This window comes from Anopheles bellator, chromosome 1 (assembly GCF_943735745.2).
Source record: "Anopheles bellator chromosome 1, idAnoBellAS_SP24_06.2, whole genome shotgun sequence".
NCBI lineage: Eukaryota > Metazoa > Arthropoda > Insecta > Diptera > Culicidae > Anopheles > Anopheles bellator.
Window position 1 is genome coordinate 48,113,901 of NC_071285.1, and position 20,087 is coordinate 48,133,987.

At 49.8% G+C, this 20,087-nt stretch overlaps 3 protein-coding genes across 4 annotated transcripts; 1 reads left to right on the forward strand and 2 right to left on the reverse strand.

Annotated features, from left to right (window-relative positions):
• Positions 1-814: 814 nt before the first annotated feature.
• LOC131206445 (uncharacterized) lies at positions 815-8,618 on the forward strand. The gene is made up of 5 exons (XM_058198994.1): positions 815-975; positions 2,837-3,610; positions 3,662-5,095; positions 5,169-6,383; positions 6,463-8,618. The coding sequence occupies exons 1-5, from the start codon at positions 934-936 to the stop codon at positions 6,472-6,474; spliced, it is 3,477 nt and encodes a 1,158-aa protein (XP_058054977.1). The 5' UTR covers positions 815-933; the 3' UTR covers positions 6,475-8,618.
• Positions 8,619-8,766: 148 nt separating this feature from the next.
• Positions 8,767-9,882, reverse strand: LOC131216454 (SURF1-like protein). Its single transcript, XM_058210950.1, has 4 exons — positions 9,698-9,882; positions 9,503-9,624; positions 9,236-9,430; positions 8,767-9,159 (listed from the first exon to the last, which is right to left on the reverse strand). Exons 1-4 carry the CDS (start codon positions 9,872-9,874, stop codon positions 8,781-8,783), a joined length of 873 nt encoding a protein of 290 aa, XP_058066933.1. The 5' UTR covers positions 9,875-9,882; the 3' UTR covers positions 8,767-8,780.
• Positions 9,883-10,179: 297 nt separating this feature from the next.
• Positions 10,180-19,951, reverse strand: LOC131209613 (UDP-glucose 6-dehydrogenase). 2 transcript variants are annotated; one of them, XM_058202731.1, is made up of 4 exons: positions 19,801-19,951; positions 16,637-17,182; positions 11,848-12,951; positions 10,180-11,715 (listed from the first exon to the last, which is right to left on the reverse strand). In XM_058202731.1, the coding sequence occupies exons 2-4, from the start codon at positions 16,793-16,795 to the stop codon at positions 11,485-11,487; spliced, it is 1,494 nt and encodes a 497-aa protein (XP_058058714.1). In that variant the 5' UTR covers positions 16,796-17,182; positions 19,801-19,951; the 3' UTR covers positions 10,180-11,484. The 2 variants fall into 2 exon arrangements, with proteins under 2 accessions (XP_058058714.1, XP_058058705.1); XM_058202722.1 differs by having other exon boundaries at positions 10,180-12,951.
• Positions 19,952-20,087: the final 136 nt, after the last annotated feature.

Here is a 20,087-nt window from a genome sequence, read left to right on the forward strand (position 1 = left end):
TTCTCCGCGAGAAGCCAGCCTCTTTTTGGTTTCGCGTGGTGCCTAGGACGCGATCGTTGTTTTTCGTTAGATCGCGCGCGTATCCTGTATTTCCATTAATTTGGATGTTCTACATCTTGGGAATGAACCATCCTGCCAGCAGATTTAAGCACGCTCATGCGGGACACAAATAGTGGTTGATAAACAAGTAGGCCGTGGGAAGTGCATTGTTGCTGGTTGCAGTGCGTAGCAAAAGCCCCCCTAGGAATACGTACAGCGCTACATGATCATTAGTTCTTTTAATTTATATCGTGTGTTTAATGTGTGCGCATTTTTTGTTTGTGTCTAATCTTTGCAGTTCAATTGTGTAGATTTTTGTATCGTTGCCTGCTGATTGTTTGGTGTGCATTCATTGGTCGTCGCAGAAGCCAGCAAGCGGGGCAAACGGCACATAATTAAAATCAGCAAAAGAATGAATGTACAAATTTGTACATAACGCAGCAATACTAAACCGAGAAGCGCACCATATTCGTCGACGGTTTTTGGCACAAGTGTACCGCAAAGTACCAGAAGCGCAGCCCCCACCACTATCATTAGCAACCAACTTTCGTGCGGTCTCCGGTTGGACTGATTGGGGCCAGTGACAACCGACCGGTTAGCTGGCGCGAAAGAAAGAAGTGGCTTCCGCAATTTTCATCGATGCCGCATTTAGCCACATTACCAACGCACGACTCGGTATCGAAAATAGCAGCCCGACCACGAAGACGACGCCGCGGCCAACGGCAGCCACGGTAAAGGCGCATCAGCAAACTTCCTCTCGCACACTGTAGCCCTCTTCGCGGGAGACTCCCCGTCACACGACGATAAGGCAGATAACAATTCACTTACTTCCGCCCGAGGAAGGGAGCGACCAAAGAGAGAACGCCAGAGCGCAGTGTGCAGTGCAGCCCAAAAATGCAGAAGAAAGTAGTGCAACAGCAGCCGCAAGTGCGGAAGGTAATACGATCACATATCTCCATGGGAACAAGGGTTTTGGATTTTTTTTTGTTACTCTAAAAGCGAAATTGCGCCATCGTGGAGCGTAGCTGGTTCAAGGGACAGTCTTCGCGTTACACGCTGTAAATTGTTCGCACCTAATGCGTGGAAAAGTATGTCTACAGGATGTGCCCAACAGTTCAACTCGTTGCCGCACACTCGACCACACATGGTTTCCATATTCCATGGTAGCTAGTTCAAGGCGCATATGCGGATTGCTGGGAATGAAGAAGTTCACCGATCCGCACGATCGCCAAGTGGCGCAGCGAGAAGGAAAAGATAACATGGAACACAGGGGAAAAAAACTTGGCCATTTTCTTCGGCTCGTTATTTTAATACTTGCGCTGTGGAAAATCGTACACGGGCGGCTGAGGGTATTGATACGAAACCCGGTACACAACGAGAGAGCGAGTGTGCATTCATTCGCGGTGCGCGCCAATGTTTGCCTCAGGATCACGTTGACGGATACCGAACGAGCAATGTTATTCATACCATCCCGTGGAAAGATAAAATATGCATTTTATGCCCATACTACACCGCTGCATCGAACATAACTTGACGCCAGCGTTGAGTATGAAATTGCATTTCGAAGCAATAAAAGCGAAGTGTCTACGAAATTGATAGATAATTATGTAAACACGATCATGATCAGTGAATGATTTCAACAACGCCAACGAAATGGAGAGATATTGATCGTTCGTGTGTTGAAAGTATTCGTTAATACGACTTTATTTACTCACCTTGCCAATAGATATTTGTCCTTTCTTTCTATCAGCTAACAAGTTAAGCGATAGTGATTTCTGAACGTGAAATTATGCGTAGAAAATCAAACACTTTTATATCTTGTGATATGTGGTACTATATTTGCGATACAAAGGGGAATGTTAAACATCTTTTTGTACCATATCCCCTGTACAGAATATGTCAAACATATGTTTTGCTATTTGCATCCATTTGACCGGTTGTCACACAGCCGGCAATGGTTTCGATTCCCGATACCGGCGTGAAAGGGGGTTGATGGAGGACCAACAACCCCGCCCGTAAAAACAAACCGCTACAGAGAGCATCAGAGATTAACATTGTCTCTGGTACAGGATAAGTCCGCTCAGCGGTTGTTCCCGTAGGGTGGCTCTTAGTGAATTATTTCGTAATTTTTTAACACAAGCGTTTATCATGCTGTGTTGTATTCAGCTCGTCATAACTTGGCCTGGGTACAGCATTCGGCGATACTTCATTCGCTTCCATTACCGCGAGAACCTGATTAAGCTGCGTTCTTTACCCGGTGTTGCAATAAGCATTCTCGGCACTGTGTGTGATTATCAGCAGTGAGTAAACACTCGTTTAGCAAATGGAGTTAAAATTAATGGGACGATTTTTTGAAAAAATATGAACGTTTCAGTTTCGATTAATCGTGTTACTAATCTGAAACATGTTGTCATTATTTGTTATTGCTCAACTATCACTCACCATCCGATACATATTCCAGCAAATAATGATGAAAATGTTTTTGTTAGTAAAAAAATGAAAATGTATATCGTGCTTAGTGCTTAGGTAGTATAACCGGTTCGACCGGTTCATGTACAGCTTCTCCAATGACAATCAACCGCTGCTTTAGAGCCCATTTTCGATAAAAACATCAAACAACATCATGTTGTCACTGAACAGTTTTATGTATCATGCAATCATTTGCCGAGAAAGCGAATCATCCGATTGAACTAAATAGTTCCAGCCGGAGACGAGATGACAAAACACGAATCCCATTGCCTTCGATTGTTACCTTTTTCCATCTTTTTACGTTGAGCTTTTGCTTGTCCCTTTGTAGGTATACACTACAACGTCGACGCAACAACAGCAATCCGCCATGCAGATGAACGCAGTGAAAAAGATCAACAGTTTACTGCAGAGTGGCACGGTCAGCGTCACGGGCATCTCGGGCCAGCAACGCGTGCCGGCGAAGAAACCACCGCCTGCCCCGTCAACGAGCGTCTCCATTACGACCACGACCTCCAACAACTATGCTAGCCGACAGCAGAGATGTTACATTTGTGGAGACCATGCCGGCATCCACGCGACAGTTATCTCGGAAGCGTCGACCACCACCACACAGACGGAGTTCGTGTTGAAACTGGCGAAGATGATCGGCGCAACCTACTCCGTCGTCCTTTCGACCGATGACGTCATCTGCAGGCGCTGCATCACGATTCTGAACCAGTTCGATAAGCTTGAATCGGAGTCGGACCACTTGCGTACCACGCTGCTCGGGTTTATCCACAAGAAGAATAACATCCCCGATGAGGACCATCTGGGGCAAGGAGGAGGCCCGACGGCAACGGGATCACCACCGGCCAAAATGGTGAAGCTCACGCATACCAGCACCGCTGGAAGTGGCGGTACGGTGGCGGCCACCACTAGCGGAGGTTTAGCGTACAGCATTAAAACTGTTGGCCACCAACAGCAACAACAAAACGTCGTGATGATGGAAGGCGGCGAAACGGCCACGATTAAAGTATTGACCAGTGGGGGGATGTCAACGGATGCCACCACCGACGTGGTGGAGGCACAGTTATCCAGTATGTTCGAAAAGCCAGGTAGCAATGTGACAACGACTGGTGGTACCCTCGGCCAGGCAACGATCCTTCACCAGCAGGCGCCACAGCAAATCGTTGTCTCGACCAACAATGGGTCCGTGACCGTTAACACACAGGGCGCTGCGGTCGCAACGGCGACGGCCGTGGCCAATGTGACGAATCGGAAAACCTCCAAGGTGTACCGGTGTTTGTCGTGCGATTTCAAGACGCACGACCTCACCCTGTTCCAGCCGCACTACGAGCAGTGCAAGCAGTTGTCCTCCCAAACCCCGGCCGCCAACACCGTAGGCGCAAATCGTTGCAAGCACTGTAAGAAAGCATTCAGTTCGTTAGCCTTGCTCAAGCAACACCACCTGCAGGAGCATCCGTCGCTACCGCTAACAGGGGTGACGACGGGCCTACAATCGAAGGCGACGGTTATGACCGCTGGTGGCGGTGTCCAAGAAGGGGTGGTGCAGGCAGGCGTCGCTACGGTGTACTCCTGCAACATGTGCAGCTACCGGACGGCCGAGAAAACGCAATACGATGACCATCTGCGGAAGCACATCAAGCTGAAGCCGTTCAAGTGTCGCGTATGTTTGATGCGCTTCGAAACCCGCGAACAGGCATCGGTACACGCGAAACAGCATCAGCCCGATTACTTCAAGTGTGGCATCTGCAACGTTACGTTCAACAAGCGGGAACTGCTGATAAAGCATCTCGAGGTGCACGACAACGGTAAAAAGGACGGTAAACTGACGACAACGCAACAGGTCGTCGTGCACCAGCAGCAGCCGGCGGCCGCGGCTCAGCAGCAAGGTAAAGAGCTGAACGACTCGACCCAGAAGCTGCTGACTGACACGATCAACGAGGCACTCCGGGATTCGATCGGTGAAACGATCGACGCGAAAACGATTCAATTCCACACTTGCGGCTCCTGTTCGCTGACATTCCTGAACGAGAAGCTTTACACGCAACACCTCAAAACGCACGCCGCCGGTGCAGCGGGTGTCGTAACGAGTGCCCCGGTGGGTGCTGGGGGCGCCTCCGGTCTCGCTCAACAGCAGCCCTCGGCCAGCCATGCGGTCCAAGTGTTCTCTTCGAACGCCACTTCGACAACCACCACCAATCGGAAGCTAGTCGGTGGGGTAGAGGCCGGAGCAGCAGGACTGATGACGGCGGGCGGTGGTAAGCTTGTGACAACGGCCAACACGGTGACGTCGGTCGGTGGAGGAGGAGTCACTGGAGGCCAGTCGCTAAATGCCGGTGCCACCGTCGGTGGGAACAACTCAATCTCGGACGGTGACCTCGAGAGTATCTTCGAACGGATGCACTCGGACAAGGCGGTCGTCGAGGGTACTCCCGGAGCAACGGCTGAAGGTGGCACCATGGTCATCACGAACCAGGATGGTACAACCGAAAATATTTCCTTCAACATAACGATCCCACAGCAACAGCAACCGGGTCAGGATGATTCGTTTGTCCAGCAGCACCAACAGTTGGAAGCGAAAATGGTAAGCTTCAATGTGTTTCGATTGCTTTTACAGTTGCTCAATCGTGCCACTTTCTTCTTCCCTCCGACCCAAGGAACCGCAACCGTCGGTGGGAATCGATATGCCCACGCTCGATCAGGGCGATGAGCTGCAGCAGCAGCAGCAGAAGGATCAACAACAACAGCAGCAACAGCAACAACAGATAAACATGCCGGTCAGTATGCCCAGTCTCGACGATGACGGTGACCAGTCGCAGAACAGTCAAAACTCCAACACCGAAACGGTGCCGATGGAGCTGGACGACATGCAGGGTGCGAACGCACCGTACAAGATCATACTGAACCACGAGTCGGGCCAGTACCTGCACCTGGACAATCACATCCTAACGGACGGTGAGGGCAACCAAATTCTGGTGCAGGGCACGGACAGCGAGCAGATACAGCAGCTGCTGCGCGGTGTGGGCATCGGCGTGGTGATGCAGGGCGGCGAGGGACTGGGCGAAGGCGAAACGATCCAGATGATCAGCTGCGACGGCAACAACCAGATGATACTGGTGCAGGGTGACGACGGACAGGAGCAACTGATTCATCCTTCGCAGCTGAACGCGGACGGCAACATCGTCATACAGCAATCTCAGGAGGGTGAGCTAATGACCACGGACGGGGCCCACATTACGACCGAAGACGGTCTGCAGATACCGGTGTCAGTGGCCTTTACGACATCGGGCGAAGTGGATCAGGAGGGCCACCTGACGGTTTCGATGGCCGGTGCCGACGGTGCGGATCACCAGCAGATTCAGCTGCATCTGCAGCAGGCCACCGGCGAGGCTGCCGAAGGGGACGAACAGCAGCAGCAGCAACACCACGAGGCCGGTGACGATGGACACCACCAAGCGACCGCCGCGATCCTGACCGAAGGCGGACAGATCATTCTGCAGAAAGCAGCTGCACCGGACGGTAGCGGTCAGCACGAGGCTGCGGACCAAACGATGCAGGTGGAAAACAATACCGGTACCGTTGCCGGGGCCGGTGGCGATGAGAACGGTCCCGCGGAAGATGACGACGAAGAAGAGCAGCACGGGGCGGCCACAAACGGTGGCACGAGCACGGGCGGCAATACCGTGACGACGATAACGAGCAGCCCGAACGGTATGACGATCACCACCACGACGGTCACCACGCCGGGCGGTACCTCGTCGACGACGGCTACCGTCTCCGCCGTCGGCAGTAGCAGTGGTGACACGGCCGAGGATCAAATGTTCAACTTTGACGAATTAATTCAACCACAAATAGTGGTCAAACAGCAACAGGTAAACGAGGGATTTCATAACGATCGCCCCCAGTTTTAATGTGTGCCCCCCTTCGTCGTTCGTTTGTCTTTTGTTTTAGGTTCATAACTAAATCTTTTTCTCGGGCGCTGATGGTACGTGAGCGCGGAGGTGCGTGAGCAGAGCCGATACAAAGAGAAATGGGTGAGAAAGAGACAAACTGTAAACAGAAGAGCAGTAGCATGAGGTGGAGTTTTAGCAAGAACTTGAGTTTTAAGGATAGGGAGCTCTAGTATTGTAAGAATTTGATATGAAAATGAAAACCACGCTTCATTGAACAGAGAACTCTAACCAAGATACTTCCCCCGCGACATATCATGTCCGGGTTTTGTTCCCCCCCCCATTTTTGGTCACATGTACATATTGCGCGTTGATGTTTTCAACTTTTCTTCATCCCTTGCCTCTCATAAGACGCAGTTTACTGTGGATTATGTGCGGTCTCACTCGATCTTTTAACACCTACCCCGGGAATCGCTTGGATTCCCTTACAGAGTGGTCGATCGACAATCGCACCAGGATGTATCAAAACTAATTTACTTAGCCTCTCGTCATGCATGCAAAAGGAATTACTTTCTTTTTTTTCCATTCGTTCCCTTACTCTCCGCAGGTCACACCGCCAGTGTGTGCGAAGGAGGTAATGTAAAAAGTCAAACGCAGTAGATTATACTAGGGTAAGTGTCGGAGAGTGTCGAAAGCGAACTAATAAGGTTTGTAATGGCTGGCAAAAGGCATGTTATTGATTATTTTTTTTTTTGCAACAGAGCATAAATATAGAAACAAAAAAGTATAAAAGTTTAGTTCTTTTTTACGAACGTTAGAAAATGCGCGCAGAGCTGAATGTTAACAGAAACGAACACAACCGACTCACAAACGCTACATCCAAGCGAAGAAATAGGCAAACAAATCACAAAATTTTACAATTATTTTAAACAAAAAGCAAACTTATTAGCTTTAAAAAGAACTTGACATAGCGAAAGCGTGAGTGATGACAGAGAGAAAAGAGAAACAGGTGGGGCAAGTGGTAGCAGAAGAAATGACATAAATTGCGGACGGGGTTTGGGTTTTGGTTTGGTAATAACTGTAGCCTCGTGGAAAGGACAGACGACGGAGAGTGGCGCATCTCGGCTCGGTGCGCGCTCCCAGTTTGAGGGCTGCGGGATCTTTGGTGTAACACTTGAGTTGCAGCGGTTCCGCGTTGATCCGTTGGCCATACTTTTTCTGCCACGTATGGAAGGTATCGGTTGGAGTTGCTTGTTCCGATCGTAGCAGCCTCCGTTACGGTTGGGACCGATTGCCGCCTAATTTCAACATTTTGGTAAAGTTTTTCTCGAATCAAGAAAGTAATGTGTGAAAGTTTTCGTCTGAATGGTCTCTGAACTCTTCGACACTCGCTAAGATAGTGGCCACAGAATATTCTAATCTTGCACCTTACAGTCGGCGGTCGTGTCGGGGGTCTGTGCTCTGTTGCCACTCGGGTGACAGTTTCCCTTTGTTTTTCCTCCCGTTTGATAGTACGAAGTTTTCTGCAACAAAGAGAGAAAAAAGCGGAATAAACCAAAAAAATTACAAAAACACCAACACTTTCTGCGTTTAATTCGAAACGAGTGAATTCGCGGTCTGCAGTAGAACTAGGCAGACTGAATCGTGTAAATATATTCATTGCCCTCCGGAGATGCCAGGAGCTAGGGGGGGTTCTATTGTCGCTTTGCTATAGGGGGCTAAACGTTATCAATTTACTGGCCCCTGTTACTGACCAACAGAGGTTTATCTCGTAATACTGACGATGCCTGATACACTGGAAAAGAGAAGTTTCAAGTCTTTCGCTTTAATTTCTGTAGACTTTAGTTGATTAAAACACCGATACAAGAAATAGGTAAAGCAGCAGTTGAAGTGAAGGTTACAGCCGAGCAAATAAATGTAGAATATGAAAAAGGAGAATAAAAAAAATTACAAAACTAACCCCTAAGAGTAGCTCGTATCTCGTATGATAAGTAAAAGCCCAAGGAACCAAGCACACAGTGGCGCAAACGCAAGCCCGTTATCAATCCGGCATAGACACACACATGGACTAAGCCAGCCGAATAAAGCGGACAGCGCCAGAGAGTTACGTACGGCGCAAGTTTTATCGTTTATTCAACATTTAGGGAAGAATTATTTAAAAATCTTTACCTAGGCGTTAAGGATTTATGCGAAATAAATGTTGCATAGAGCAATGAAGAGCAGAAAAAAGGAAAAGTGTGTGCGGCTGGGGCCATGTTTCGCACCACTACTGATGCCGGAGATCCGAATGCCTACTTTCTTTCAGAAGATGTTGAGAAGCAGCTTCGAAAATCAAACATCTTTATTAGTAAACGGCTGGGCGGTCCGTATCGCGTCGGACTAGAAGGACTTGCCCCTCACGACCTGCCGGAACCATAACCAGGTGGTGAATCCGGACAGGCTGAACCAGGTCACGATGTACGACAAGTGCTCGTTCCGGAGCGTGACGCGCGTCTGCCCACCGACCGGCCCATTCGCCACGGTCGATGCGGCCGTCGCATCGATAAAGTACGGTTCGGTGCCGCGCACTTCGGCCATTTTCGGCACATCTCGGAACAGGAAAATGGCACCCCGCTGCTGGGGTGTAAACTGGGGTCGATTTTCGGGCAACCGAACCACGCCGTCCAGCTCGACCGTGCCAGCAATCTGACCCTCGGGGCGTGTTTTCGGATCGAGAAACCGTTTCGGTACCCAGCCACGGTTGACGAGAATTTTATCACTGCAAAGTAGCCGACAAAACCGTGTTGTTAGGTGGACACCGGATGCGGATGCGGGTCTACTGGCTTCGTACTCACTCGCGCCCTTCCAGCTTGAAAGGTGTTATCACCAGATAGCCTATCGAAGCTTCCCTCTGGGAGAACAGTCCACCGGCCGTTTTACTATCACCATGCTGAAGGCAGCCTCTCGGGCCCAAGTGCAGTTCCTGATCGTGCAGGAACTTCCCACGGACCGTTACCGTCTCGTACTCCATACTGTTCAGGTCATCTAAGCTGTCGAAACAGAGGAAGTAGAGCGACATTTCGGAAACCCCCGATAAGCGACGATTGAGTGAGTGCACCTACTTATCCGGTATTGGGACGGGTTGCATATGAATTTTACGCTCCAGTTCCCGTATCAGGTTTTCCTTCCACTGCTTTCGATAAACTTGCCAGCAGCCCAGACCGAACGCGGTCGCTGGAATAATCTGCCCAACAGTCGCAAATGCTGTATGAAAATAATAGGAAATCGGAACTTTTGCTGTGCCGTGGCCGCCATACCAGGAGCCCCCATCCAAACGGGGTGATAGTGTTGCCGTAGTTAGTTTGCGAGGATTTTATCGTCGGTGGAGGCGAAATTCGTGCCTTTGTGCGCGTGTGTATGGCACATCTGTTAACTAAGTATGCGCCACAGACCGCCGTCTGGGGTCTCGTCAAGGAGATCATCGTTTTAAACATTACTTTATGCTTTTACCCTTCTGCTTATTTATTGCACAATGAAATGTTTACTTTGATTTGTTTTGATCCGTTTGACAATTGAGCTAGTGAGAGAAAGAGTGAGTAAAGTGAGCTGTGAGCAGCGAGCGAACGGTGAGTGAGATTTAACCTTTGAAGCTGTGATATGTTTGAATCAAACAAAAATTCGTTACACCTAAAATAATGCTAGCACCAGTTTAAGCAAAGATCACGGTTGGCAGTTTATTCACCAGATATTTATTCACATCCACCTGCATCGGTCACACTACGATGAATCGAATGTTTCGTGGGTGTTCGCTCTGTCGGTGTCCACCATTGGATCACTGCCGCGTTTGAGAGTTTCCGTGTTTTAGCACACAAATATATTTCTCCTGCTTTAATCACTTACTCATCACTGTCTTATCGTGCATCAATGAGTCGGGCAATGGTTCTCGTGGATATAAAAAGGAACGCTGCTTGCTCCGCGCCACTACCGAGGGGTTTGGAAAAAGTACACTCGTCTTACAAACTAAGCCAATTGTTACATTGCAAGCAATCAACAACCTTTCGGTGGCTGTCAGCATCTCTGCAACTCGCGTACGCATAGCTTTGAACATTGGCTATGAGAAGCTGCGATCCTTGCCTCAATGCACGCGTGCCCTTTTCCTTAATCGTACAGAAACAAAATACTAAATAAGTGCCCTTTTCCGGAGGCGTTCGATCGGACACAACAAAATGCAAGAAATACTACCGCTAAAAGCTGGCCTATGAGAGGATGGCAAGGATATTATACATCCTTTCCTTTACACATCCACGCTTCGCTTACCATCCTATAGCGCTCGATAAAGCCACCCCTATTGGGGAATTATTACGATCTAGAGGACTACATAACTAGCGAGTATATAGATAGGTGCAGAGAGAGAGAGGGAAAAGGTTAGCGAGAGATAGAAGCGTCCGTTGAATGCAGCAGTCGGTGTCGGTTCGGGATAGTCAGAGCGATCGCGATCGTGATCGTACGGTCGTTGTGTGATGTGGGATCGATGCGTGATGTTTGTTTGGGGAGGGAAAATCGATGGAAGGGCTCGATGTCAGTAGTAATACTTTCGATCTTCCGGTGGTATCGTTAAGTGATCACCGTCATCACCGGAGCCATCGCTTCCCGCGGGACTTTTGGGCGTCCCGGAGTTCGCGTGGCGTACGTTGCGCACAAAGCGACACCCAATCTGGCACCGGTGCGGTTCCGGCGGCGGCGGTGGTGGTGCTCCGTCGTACGGCCGTTGGTACAGCTGTAACCGGTGCCTGGGAGATGGTTGCGGCTGTTGTGATTGTTGTTGTTCGAAGGGCTTCAAAGTTCCGGTGCAGTCCAGGCGCAAAAAGCATTGCCACCAGCCGGCAGCGGCTTCGTTCGATAGCAACCGCTGACCGAAGGTGGCTCCGAAAGGGAATAATTTCCTCTGTCCCGCACCCGGAAGGCGACTGTCATCATCTCCGTCGTCCTCATCATTATCGTCATCATCATCATCGTCGTTGTCGTCCTTGTGGGCACGGTTAATGTAATAATCTACTGGCGAAGCGATGTCACTAGCGGTACTATCTACGAGGCAGCAAAGCTACTAGGCCTGCGCCACGTCTCCCCCACCCGCGCAGTGTCCGTTCGTGAGGGAAGGAGCCGCCGCCGCATGGCCGGCCGTCCCGTTGGCCAGCTGCTGCGGCGACAACCGCTTGCCGATCGTTTGCACATGGAACCCGATCTGTTGCAGCTTCTCGTGCGGCAGTATCTTGCGCCCGTCGAAGATGTACGCCGGTTTCATCATCGACGCGTAGATACGCTCATAGTTGAGACTCTGTGGGAAGACAACGAAAGGGAAGGGAACAACGGGAAGAAGATGGTTAGAAACGGGCGGCGGCACGGCACCAAAAACGGGCGGCAAGCTGCTGGGGCCGGTGGCAGCGGCTTTCGGCCGCGGATGACATACGACAAACTCATCCCACTCGGTGCAGACGACGAGGGCGTGCGTCCCGCGCACCGCATCGTACGGATCGGCAAAGATCTGCACGGCACGCTTCACGTGCTCCGGACTGTCGGTCACGGCCGGGTGCGTCAGATCGGCCAGGATCTGCTCCGGTTCCACCTTCGGGTCGTACACGTTCAGCTGGGCGCCCTCGTCCAGCAGCGTTCGGCAGACGGCGATGGCCGGTGTTTCGCGCGTGTCGCCCGTGTTCTTCTTGAACGCGAACCCGAGGATCGAGATGCGCTTATCGGTGACGGTGTTGAACAGACACTCGATGATCTTCTGCGAGAAGCGCGTCTTCTGGTAGTCGTTCATGTCGATCACCTGCTGCCAGTAGGCGGCCACCTCCGGCAAATTGAGGCCCTCGCAGATGTACACCAGGTTCAGGATGTCCTTCTGAAAGCAGCTGCCACCGAAGCCGACCGATGCCTGCAGAAACTTGGGCCCGATCCGCGAATCGAGCCCGACGGCACGGGCCACTTCCGATACGTCCGCACCCGTCGCTTCGCAGACGGCCGACAGTGAGTTGATGGAGGAGATGCGCTGCGCGAGGAACGCGTTCGCGGCCAGCTTCGACAGCTCCGAACTCCAGGTGTTGGTCGTGATGATGTTCTTCTTCGGTATCCAGTGTTCGTACACCCAGCACAGCTTCTCGATCGCTGCCTGGCCCTCTGCCGACTGCTCACCCCCGATCAGCACACGGTCCGGCTTGAGCAGGTCCTCCACGGCCGTGCCCTCGGCCAAAAACTCCGGATTCGACAGGATGTCGTACTTGACGCCCGGTTTGTGGTTCGCCTTCAGGATGTGCATGATGCTTTCGGCGGCCCGCACCGGCACCGTGCTCTTTTCCACGACGATTTTACTGTTCTGCGACATTTCGGCGATCATCCGGGCGCACCCTTCGACAAACTTAAGGTCGGCCGCACGGCCCCGCCCATTGCCGTACGTTTTCGTTGGCGTGTTGACCGAGATGAAGATCAGCTCGGCCTCGCGGATCGCCGTCTCGATGTCGGTGGAGAAGAAGAGATTCCGGTTACGGCACTGTCGCACCACCTCGTCCAGGCCGGGCTGTTTCGAAGAGCAAAAAGGGTTGCAAAACCATTAAAAACGCGGACACGTGCGCGCCACCGTCGTGGTGGAGGTGCCTTCCGTAACAGAATTTAAAATACACCGCGGCGGCGTGAGTCATTCCAAACCGGTCAGAATTTGGAACAACGAATGCTACGAGGAACGCTATATAAGACGATAATGACATGACTGATGTATTACCACCGTTGCCATCATTATTGTAGCTACGAAGAAATACCTTCCCGGGTACGTCATGCACTGCCGGTTCTTCCCCTTTGCAGCGAGCGGAAAATATTAAGCGACCCACTTACTCATCTCTGAGGCTTCCAAGCACAGATCACGGGACCAGTTCCGTTCGGAATGGGATTCGATCGTCCGCTCAGAATTTGCCTACACCATTAAATGCATAATTAATTGCAGATAAGCAGGCTTGGCGTTTAAACCCTGCTTACTCACGGACTGCTCAGCGATAAGCTTTTACAACGACCGCATTTATCAATTCACTCAATCTCCGACTCGGTTCGCAACGGGCTATACCGGGCCTACTATTACGGGAGGCTCGTGATCGTGACGTCGCCTGCAGATAGTAGCACTGTGTAATGGTAGATTAACACCTTTGGTCAAAGTGGCGTCCCGTTCCATCGAGCAATGAACCTTGGGACGGATATGGTCGGGGGATTTTGCATTTGGTTTACGACAGACGATGTCGTCAGAATACATGTTACTAGCCATCGAAGTAACGGTCGACTAAATAAACACCAAATCACGGTTGTCGAAAAGCGGCATTTGGGATCTTGTGATGAAACTGTCATCGCATACTTCGGCACAACTCAAACTCAAACTGTTTCAGGTTGACTGAGACATCGTTCAATGATAATTAAAATACTAAAGTTCACATTCAAATGCTCGATTGTAACAATTTATATTCATTAAAAAGATTAAACCTCGTATTTTGGTTGTATGAATAAAACCGAGAACTACAATTTTCAAAATCAAAATTAAGGTCACGCGAATGGCCGGGTAGCCACTGAACACGAAAAATAAACAATCCTCCAGCTTGCTACCAACGGCCCAAAAACGTCAAAATCAACAACGCGAACCCCTTCACTGAAACCCTGACGCCATGATGTAACACTAAACGCGGAATAAGTGAGTGGTTTATTTATTTCTGCTTCGAGGTTCGTGTGCTTCAGTTTTCGGGTTCCCCGGTTGCAGTTTCCCCGCACCGGTCACGGGGCGAAATTAGAAATTATGAAACCGTGAGTCAATATTTAGAGCCGGCCATCGATCATAGCGGTGCCGGTGCCGAAATAGGGCGGCTGCGACGGTGGCCAGAGTATGGAAATGGAAGATTGCATCGCTCAGCCCCGGGGCATCGGTCGGCGGAGTGCCATTAAACACGCCGACCGACCGACCGACACGTTCTTCAGTTGTTAATTTAGCCGTCGGCACGGGACTTTACAAGCTTTTGTCCGCCCACCGATTGTAGGTCATGTCAACATTGAAAACCCATCGAAAACCGATCGACAACCTGGTTCGCCGTAGACAAGGACCTCCGAATGATGGCTTCCACCGATGTGCATTCTTGCTGCTGCTGGACAGTCACAGTTTTGGGGCTTACATCGTGTTGTGAGTGGATTGAAACAGTGGCGCCATGCTGACACGCGATGGCACAGGCCGACAAGAGACATGAGATGGCCCCACGGTCAATGCCGACGAATGCGAAATGCACACACGCGGCTGGTGGCGGTTTCGACGGAGCATCGAAACGACGACGACGAAGGAATTATGATGGACATTCGCCTCGCCCCGCTTAGTCCTGCCGCTTCTGCCGGAATGTCGTCAGATCGGCAACATGTGGCGACACGAAAGATGAAAAATGCAACAAACTGCAGATTCAAAGCTCCCTAGAGCAACGAAGGATATTTCTTTTCGTGGGGAACGGTCCCTTTTGTTTTTAGCAGAATAAAAACATATTACGGTTTTGACTTAAACGTTTTGGAGGTTCCTCTTATTGTAGGAAAAGGTTCCTTCCGTAGTTGCACTAATAATAAAAATTATCTCTTGCTAAACTACATTAAACTGAACTAAATGGTGTAGTCATAAATCACGATGTGAGCACGGCCTGCAGTTTTAGAGATCTTTGTGTGGGTTTTTCCAGGGTTAACACAGTCACGTTGTCAACATTCGAAAACGATAATTGTTGAAAAAGGTAGACGAAACCAGTAACGAATTGAAACAAAATGTGCCCCAAAAGCATCGGAGCGTTTCAAGCAAGCTCAAATCGAGCGTGCGGTCGATTTACATTTCGTACTTTTTTGGGTAGAACCTGTACAAAATATCCGAATTCCGGCAACCAAAATGTGAACGTATCGTTGTGTTCTAAGAACAATCTCCGACGGAGAAAGAGAAACAGCAGGCAGCCTCTCGTTGTGATAAGATCGCTTCCGTCGTAAAATGAGGCTTCGGAGAAAAATGCTCGTTACTATTTTTGCGACCCCAAACTACGGACACTGGCGCTCTTCTTATCACGAGCGGTGGCGAAGGAAAGGTCTTTTGGAACGAAAAGGCACTTTCTCACACCAATAATGTTGCTATTAGTAATCCCTCGCGGAGTGCCCCCGAATCCGTCGATTTCATGTAACACTGGATTAAAGCAGGGCTCGAGTATCAATTAGCGGTGTTAAAAGAGAAGTTGTTTGAAGTGAAAACTCCACTCAAAAGTGCCACTTGAAGCATTATACTTGAAGAGGTTTCAAAGGGCACAATTGAATAATGCACCAGGTAATCGTGTTGATTCTTGTATACTGACTTCTCATCGGAAATATGATGATCAGTAATTTTTAAAACAATCTTACTGCCAAAAATGCCCATTGCCACCTAAACTTGGCCCAATCCCAAAAATACCTTCACTTCTAATAGCGCCACCGGTTACCGAGGCAAATCTTGTAAGACGCACCCAGAGACTGCCTCATGGAAAACGCCAATGGTCATGCGAAATTTTAGAGATATTCAACATAATTTACATGTCACTCCAGCACTCCAGCGATGGTTCTCCGGCTTCGCTTTGAATTTCTTGAAAACTGGTTTCCTTTTTGTCTAACGCGCGGACCGGTTCGGTGGCTCTTCGTTGCTCATGCGAGATAGATGAGCACGGAAACCTCGCCCCAAACGCGCCAAATTGGCCGCGAAAAAAGTGTACGCCGTGTCGTTGAACAGTCGCCAGCCAATCGCAAACGGTTCGGAGCGATTATGTGTGCGAAGCTGACCTTAACCGACTTATGAAAACGACACGGCGAGGGACGCGAAACGGCGGCGTTGGGATCGTGGGATACCGTCCGCGGAACGGAAACGAGCTGGCATAAGTCGTTGCCTTCAACTTCAAAACAACCGCTACGATCATTTAAAAATATCCGAACGGATATTACGTTATTCAAAGCGGGTGCGCCATTGGATGCTCGTGGTACATGCAATTGCTTGAAAGTTTCGGCCAAAACAGTGAGTTTCATGATCGTTAGAACTGATGCACGATGTACGTTAAATATAATTTGTTCCTCATATATCTTCCCACAAACCAACATCTTTATTCTCAGGGCAACTGAAACAATCAATTCGTGCGTCATGAAAACATTGTCATAAAATCCGTATCCGTGGCCAACACGCGACAATTTCAAATAATGCTCACCTCGTAGATGGGCAATTTGTCCGAGTTCCACTGGGCTATCCGCTCGGTGCTGCGATCGACGACCGTTATTTTGATGTCAGGACACTTCAACGCCATCACGCTGCAGGTTGGCCCACCGACGTAGCCGGCCCCGATGCAACATATCTTCGAAATCACCATCTTTTGGCGATTCTAACTACAGCGGTCCGCGGTGAGTTCTTGCCTTTTCTCGTAAAAACCGACCGTCAGTTGTGCCACCACTTCTCTCCTGGTTGCGTCCCACTAATTCACTCGTTTCACTGTGGTGCAAGCAAATAGTAAGTTGCCATGCAAACTTGGGACACACTCGTAATTTTTCACACTCTTTCTCGCAAAACAAAACGAAACCGGCTACAACACCATGGGTCTCCTCTAATCCGGCGCACATCCAGTCACACCGAAGGCTCCTCGCCGAATGACCGCGATCTTCCCACGATCCGGATCATAAGACGGATCAAGCCCACCACCCCATCAGAGTATTATGGAGCGTGATCGCGAAAGAGCCCCTTTTGGGCGATCGTTGGCGTGCTGGAAAGAGAAAAAAGGAGATAGAAAAGTGAAAAACAAAACAATAAATGTGAACTTTGAGGGTATAAAAACTTTCGTTACTCCTTTCACCACTATTTTCCAGGCAGCAATATAACTGTAGTGAAACGGCACTAGAGAATGTGCAATGTTAGTTCCAATCGACGGCATCAAACAATAATCTATTTCACTGTAAAAACGCTGCATATTCATGGGGCTCAAGTTAGTGATCAACAGCTAATGATAAAATGGCACATGGTCACGAAGTATTATAGTCCGACCCAAACCAAAAAAAAAACAAGGTTGAGAGTCGTTGGGCTAATGCTTCGACCCTGAACAGGGATATTTGTCCTCCAAAAATTCAGCAGATATCAAATTCAAATCAATGATAATGATCACTAACCCTCTCGCTTCGCTCGCCAGTCCGAAAAAAAGTGGCAAGCCACATCAGGGGGTCTTCATTTTTGGGGGATTTCGGTTATGCAACGCCAGAGGTCGACCAACGCCTTGGGGGGCAGAGGCCACGTACCGGTACAGACGTCGTGTGTAGAAAGTTTAATAAATGGCCTACGCGCGTGTCTCCCGAACACGGCCAACGGTGAACACGTGCTGATGCAAAGTTTTAGGACCCACTGATTGGGCCGCAAGTGATGGATTTTGGGTGGGGATCGATCGATGGGTCGTTAAAGGACGATGGCGGTGGGCGATAGGAGTTGATCTGGGCGGCCGCTTTGCACAGCATGAATGATGCTGCCCAAATAGCATCGCTGTTATCGTGTCAATGGCGTCATACGTCTCAATTCGAGCCGCTGACGGGGAACCATACTTCAAAAATGCAGTAAGGGTTCGATGGTTGGTTTTTGTTCGCTTTTTCGTGTTTGTGGTACTTTTCGTTTCGTTTCGACTTTGATTGGGCAATCATCATTAGTGGTAGTCACATACGCGATGAGTTCAATTTCAAACCTTCAATACTCGCATCTGCTCTGCTGGAGGATAGGACCGGTTAGATTGATTCGGATCGAGAAAGCACCACAAAAAGGTAGTCTGGCCACTACTTTTTAAAGACAGTTCGATGCACGGTGCTCTAAAGACAAACTCATAATTGTTTTGTACTTTATGTTACCTATTGCCAAATTTTTTTTAATTAAAAAGCCCTTTCGTTAAAAATTGAATAAAATGATTCCGTTCCTCCAAAGCAGCTGCCAGAAGGTCGAATCAATTGAATTTAACAAATAATTGGATACATCGATAAATGTATCAACATCGGTGGCAACCGGAGGACAACAGTAAGGGGTCTGCAATTAAATTTAATTGGAAAGCTGAACTTTAACCGAAGTTTGACGACTCGTGGAGCGTGATTTATTTCAATTACGCACGAACCATAAAAATCACACATAATTAGACCAACAAATGCACAACATGGCGCTTGCATTGATTTGCCTAATTTTCCCGCTGCTCACCTGGTGGCGGTTCGGTTCTGTGAAGGACCTAGAGGGTATGAAAATAAATTAGCTTCGTCCGAAGCGGTACAAGTCCGCAGGGGGAGGGAAAAGCGATTCAAAAGATGGACAGGGTCCTGCCCCTGCGAGCTACCCGAGAAGCCCGCGGACCGAGTCCAGGATCGTTCCAGTGGGAGAAGAGGAAAGACAAGTGGACCGGTTAAAGACGGAGCGAAACTATTGCAACGGCACCGTGCGTTTCTCAAGGCCACAAGTTCAAGAACACTTGCCGCGTGGAGGAAATCGATTCTTTGGGCGGAGCAGCAACCAACCGCACTTTCCGTGAAGGCGGTGCGGGCTCCTGCGGATCAATCGCAGGAGACCCCTGCTCTGCCGCAGCAGACGCTGCGGTTCAGAATGACCGGCCGGGGCGGGAGGCTTGGTATGTGCCATCTGCTTTGCCCTTAAGCTATCTGACATTCAGAAAGCTCGGCACGAAGATTGAGTTTCCGAGGCCCCAAAGTCCAAAGTGGGTAAAGTATAAATCGTACCCCGCACGCGCCATTATTCAATTCCATTCCATTCGGGGCCACGAGCCCCGCGCGGGCCAGCTAACCCACGGAACACGGTGCTGATGGAAGGCACGTTATTTTAGGGCCTCGATTTGACTGACTCTCGTTTCGCTGTGTTGAGTGGCCTTGGCCTCGCGAATGACGAACGGACAATTGTGCATATTATAGACTGCAGTATGCTCCTCTGTTCTTGGTGGTGTTTGTGTGGCGATGCCCTACGTCAGCCACTTCCGTCCTCGGCATGTTCTCGAGGCGTTCCCTGCGATTAAGTTGCCGTTTCTTTCGTGATGTGGCTCACAAAAGAACTACAAAGTTTATCAGCAATTTGGTGCATTACCAGTACTATCGCAGCACAGTGACGTTGGTAAACAGAAAATCCAACGTTTCGTTATCGTCTCCGATGGATGGGAGTGCAAACGAGGATCGTTCTGATATCGTATTTTCACAGAATCGTGCTCGCACAGGGAACGCACAACCGCCAGTGTGCGCACATGTGGAGCTGAGACGGGTAATTTCCGCGAGATAATGTCCAACTATCAAGCTTTATTGCAACTGAAGCATCCAACAAAGTGGCACAGAATTACTCACAGACAGGGGGTCTTTTGTTTACCTTCGGTTCGCTGGCGGATCTTGTTACTGGCCCATTATGCACGTAGCCGGAGCAGGTGGCAGCAGGCGGCGATAACCAACTAGCGACGCGCGAAACAATGGAAACGATTGTAAAACACTCTGAACAACACACTTCGTGCTGAGCGGACGACGCGATTTGCACTGACATTTTGCCGCAGCGCTACTGAGATTTTCCTGAGGAGCGCGGCATCAGCTGACTTTGACAGCACGTGAGCGGTGAGGAATAGCTTCGGTCACAGCCTCGACTGAAGGCCTGGGGGAAAGGGT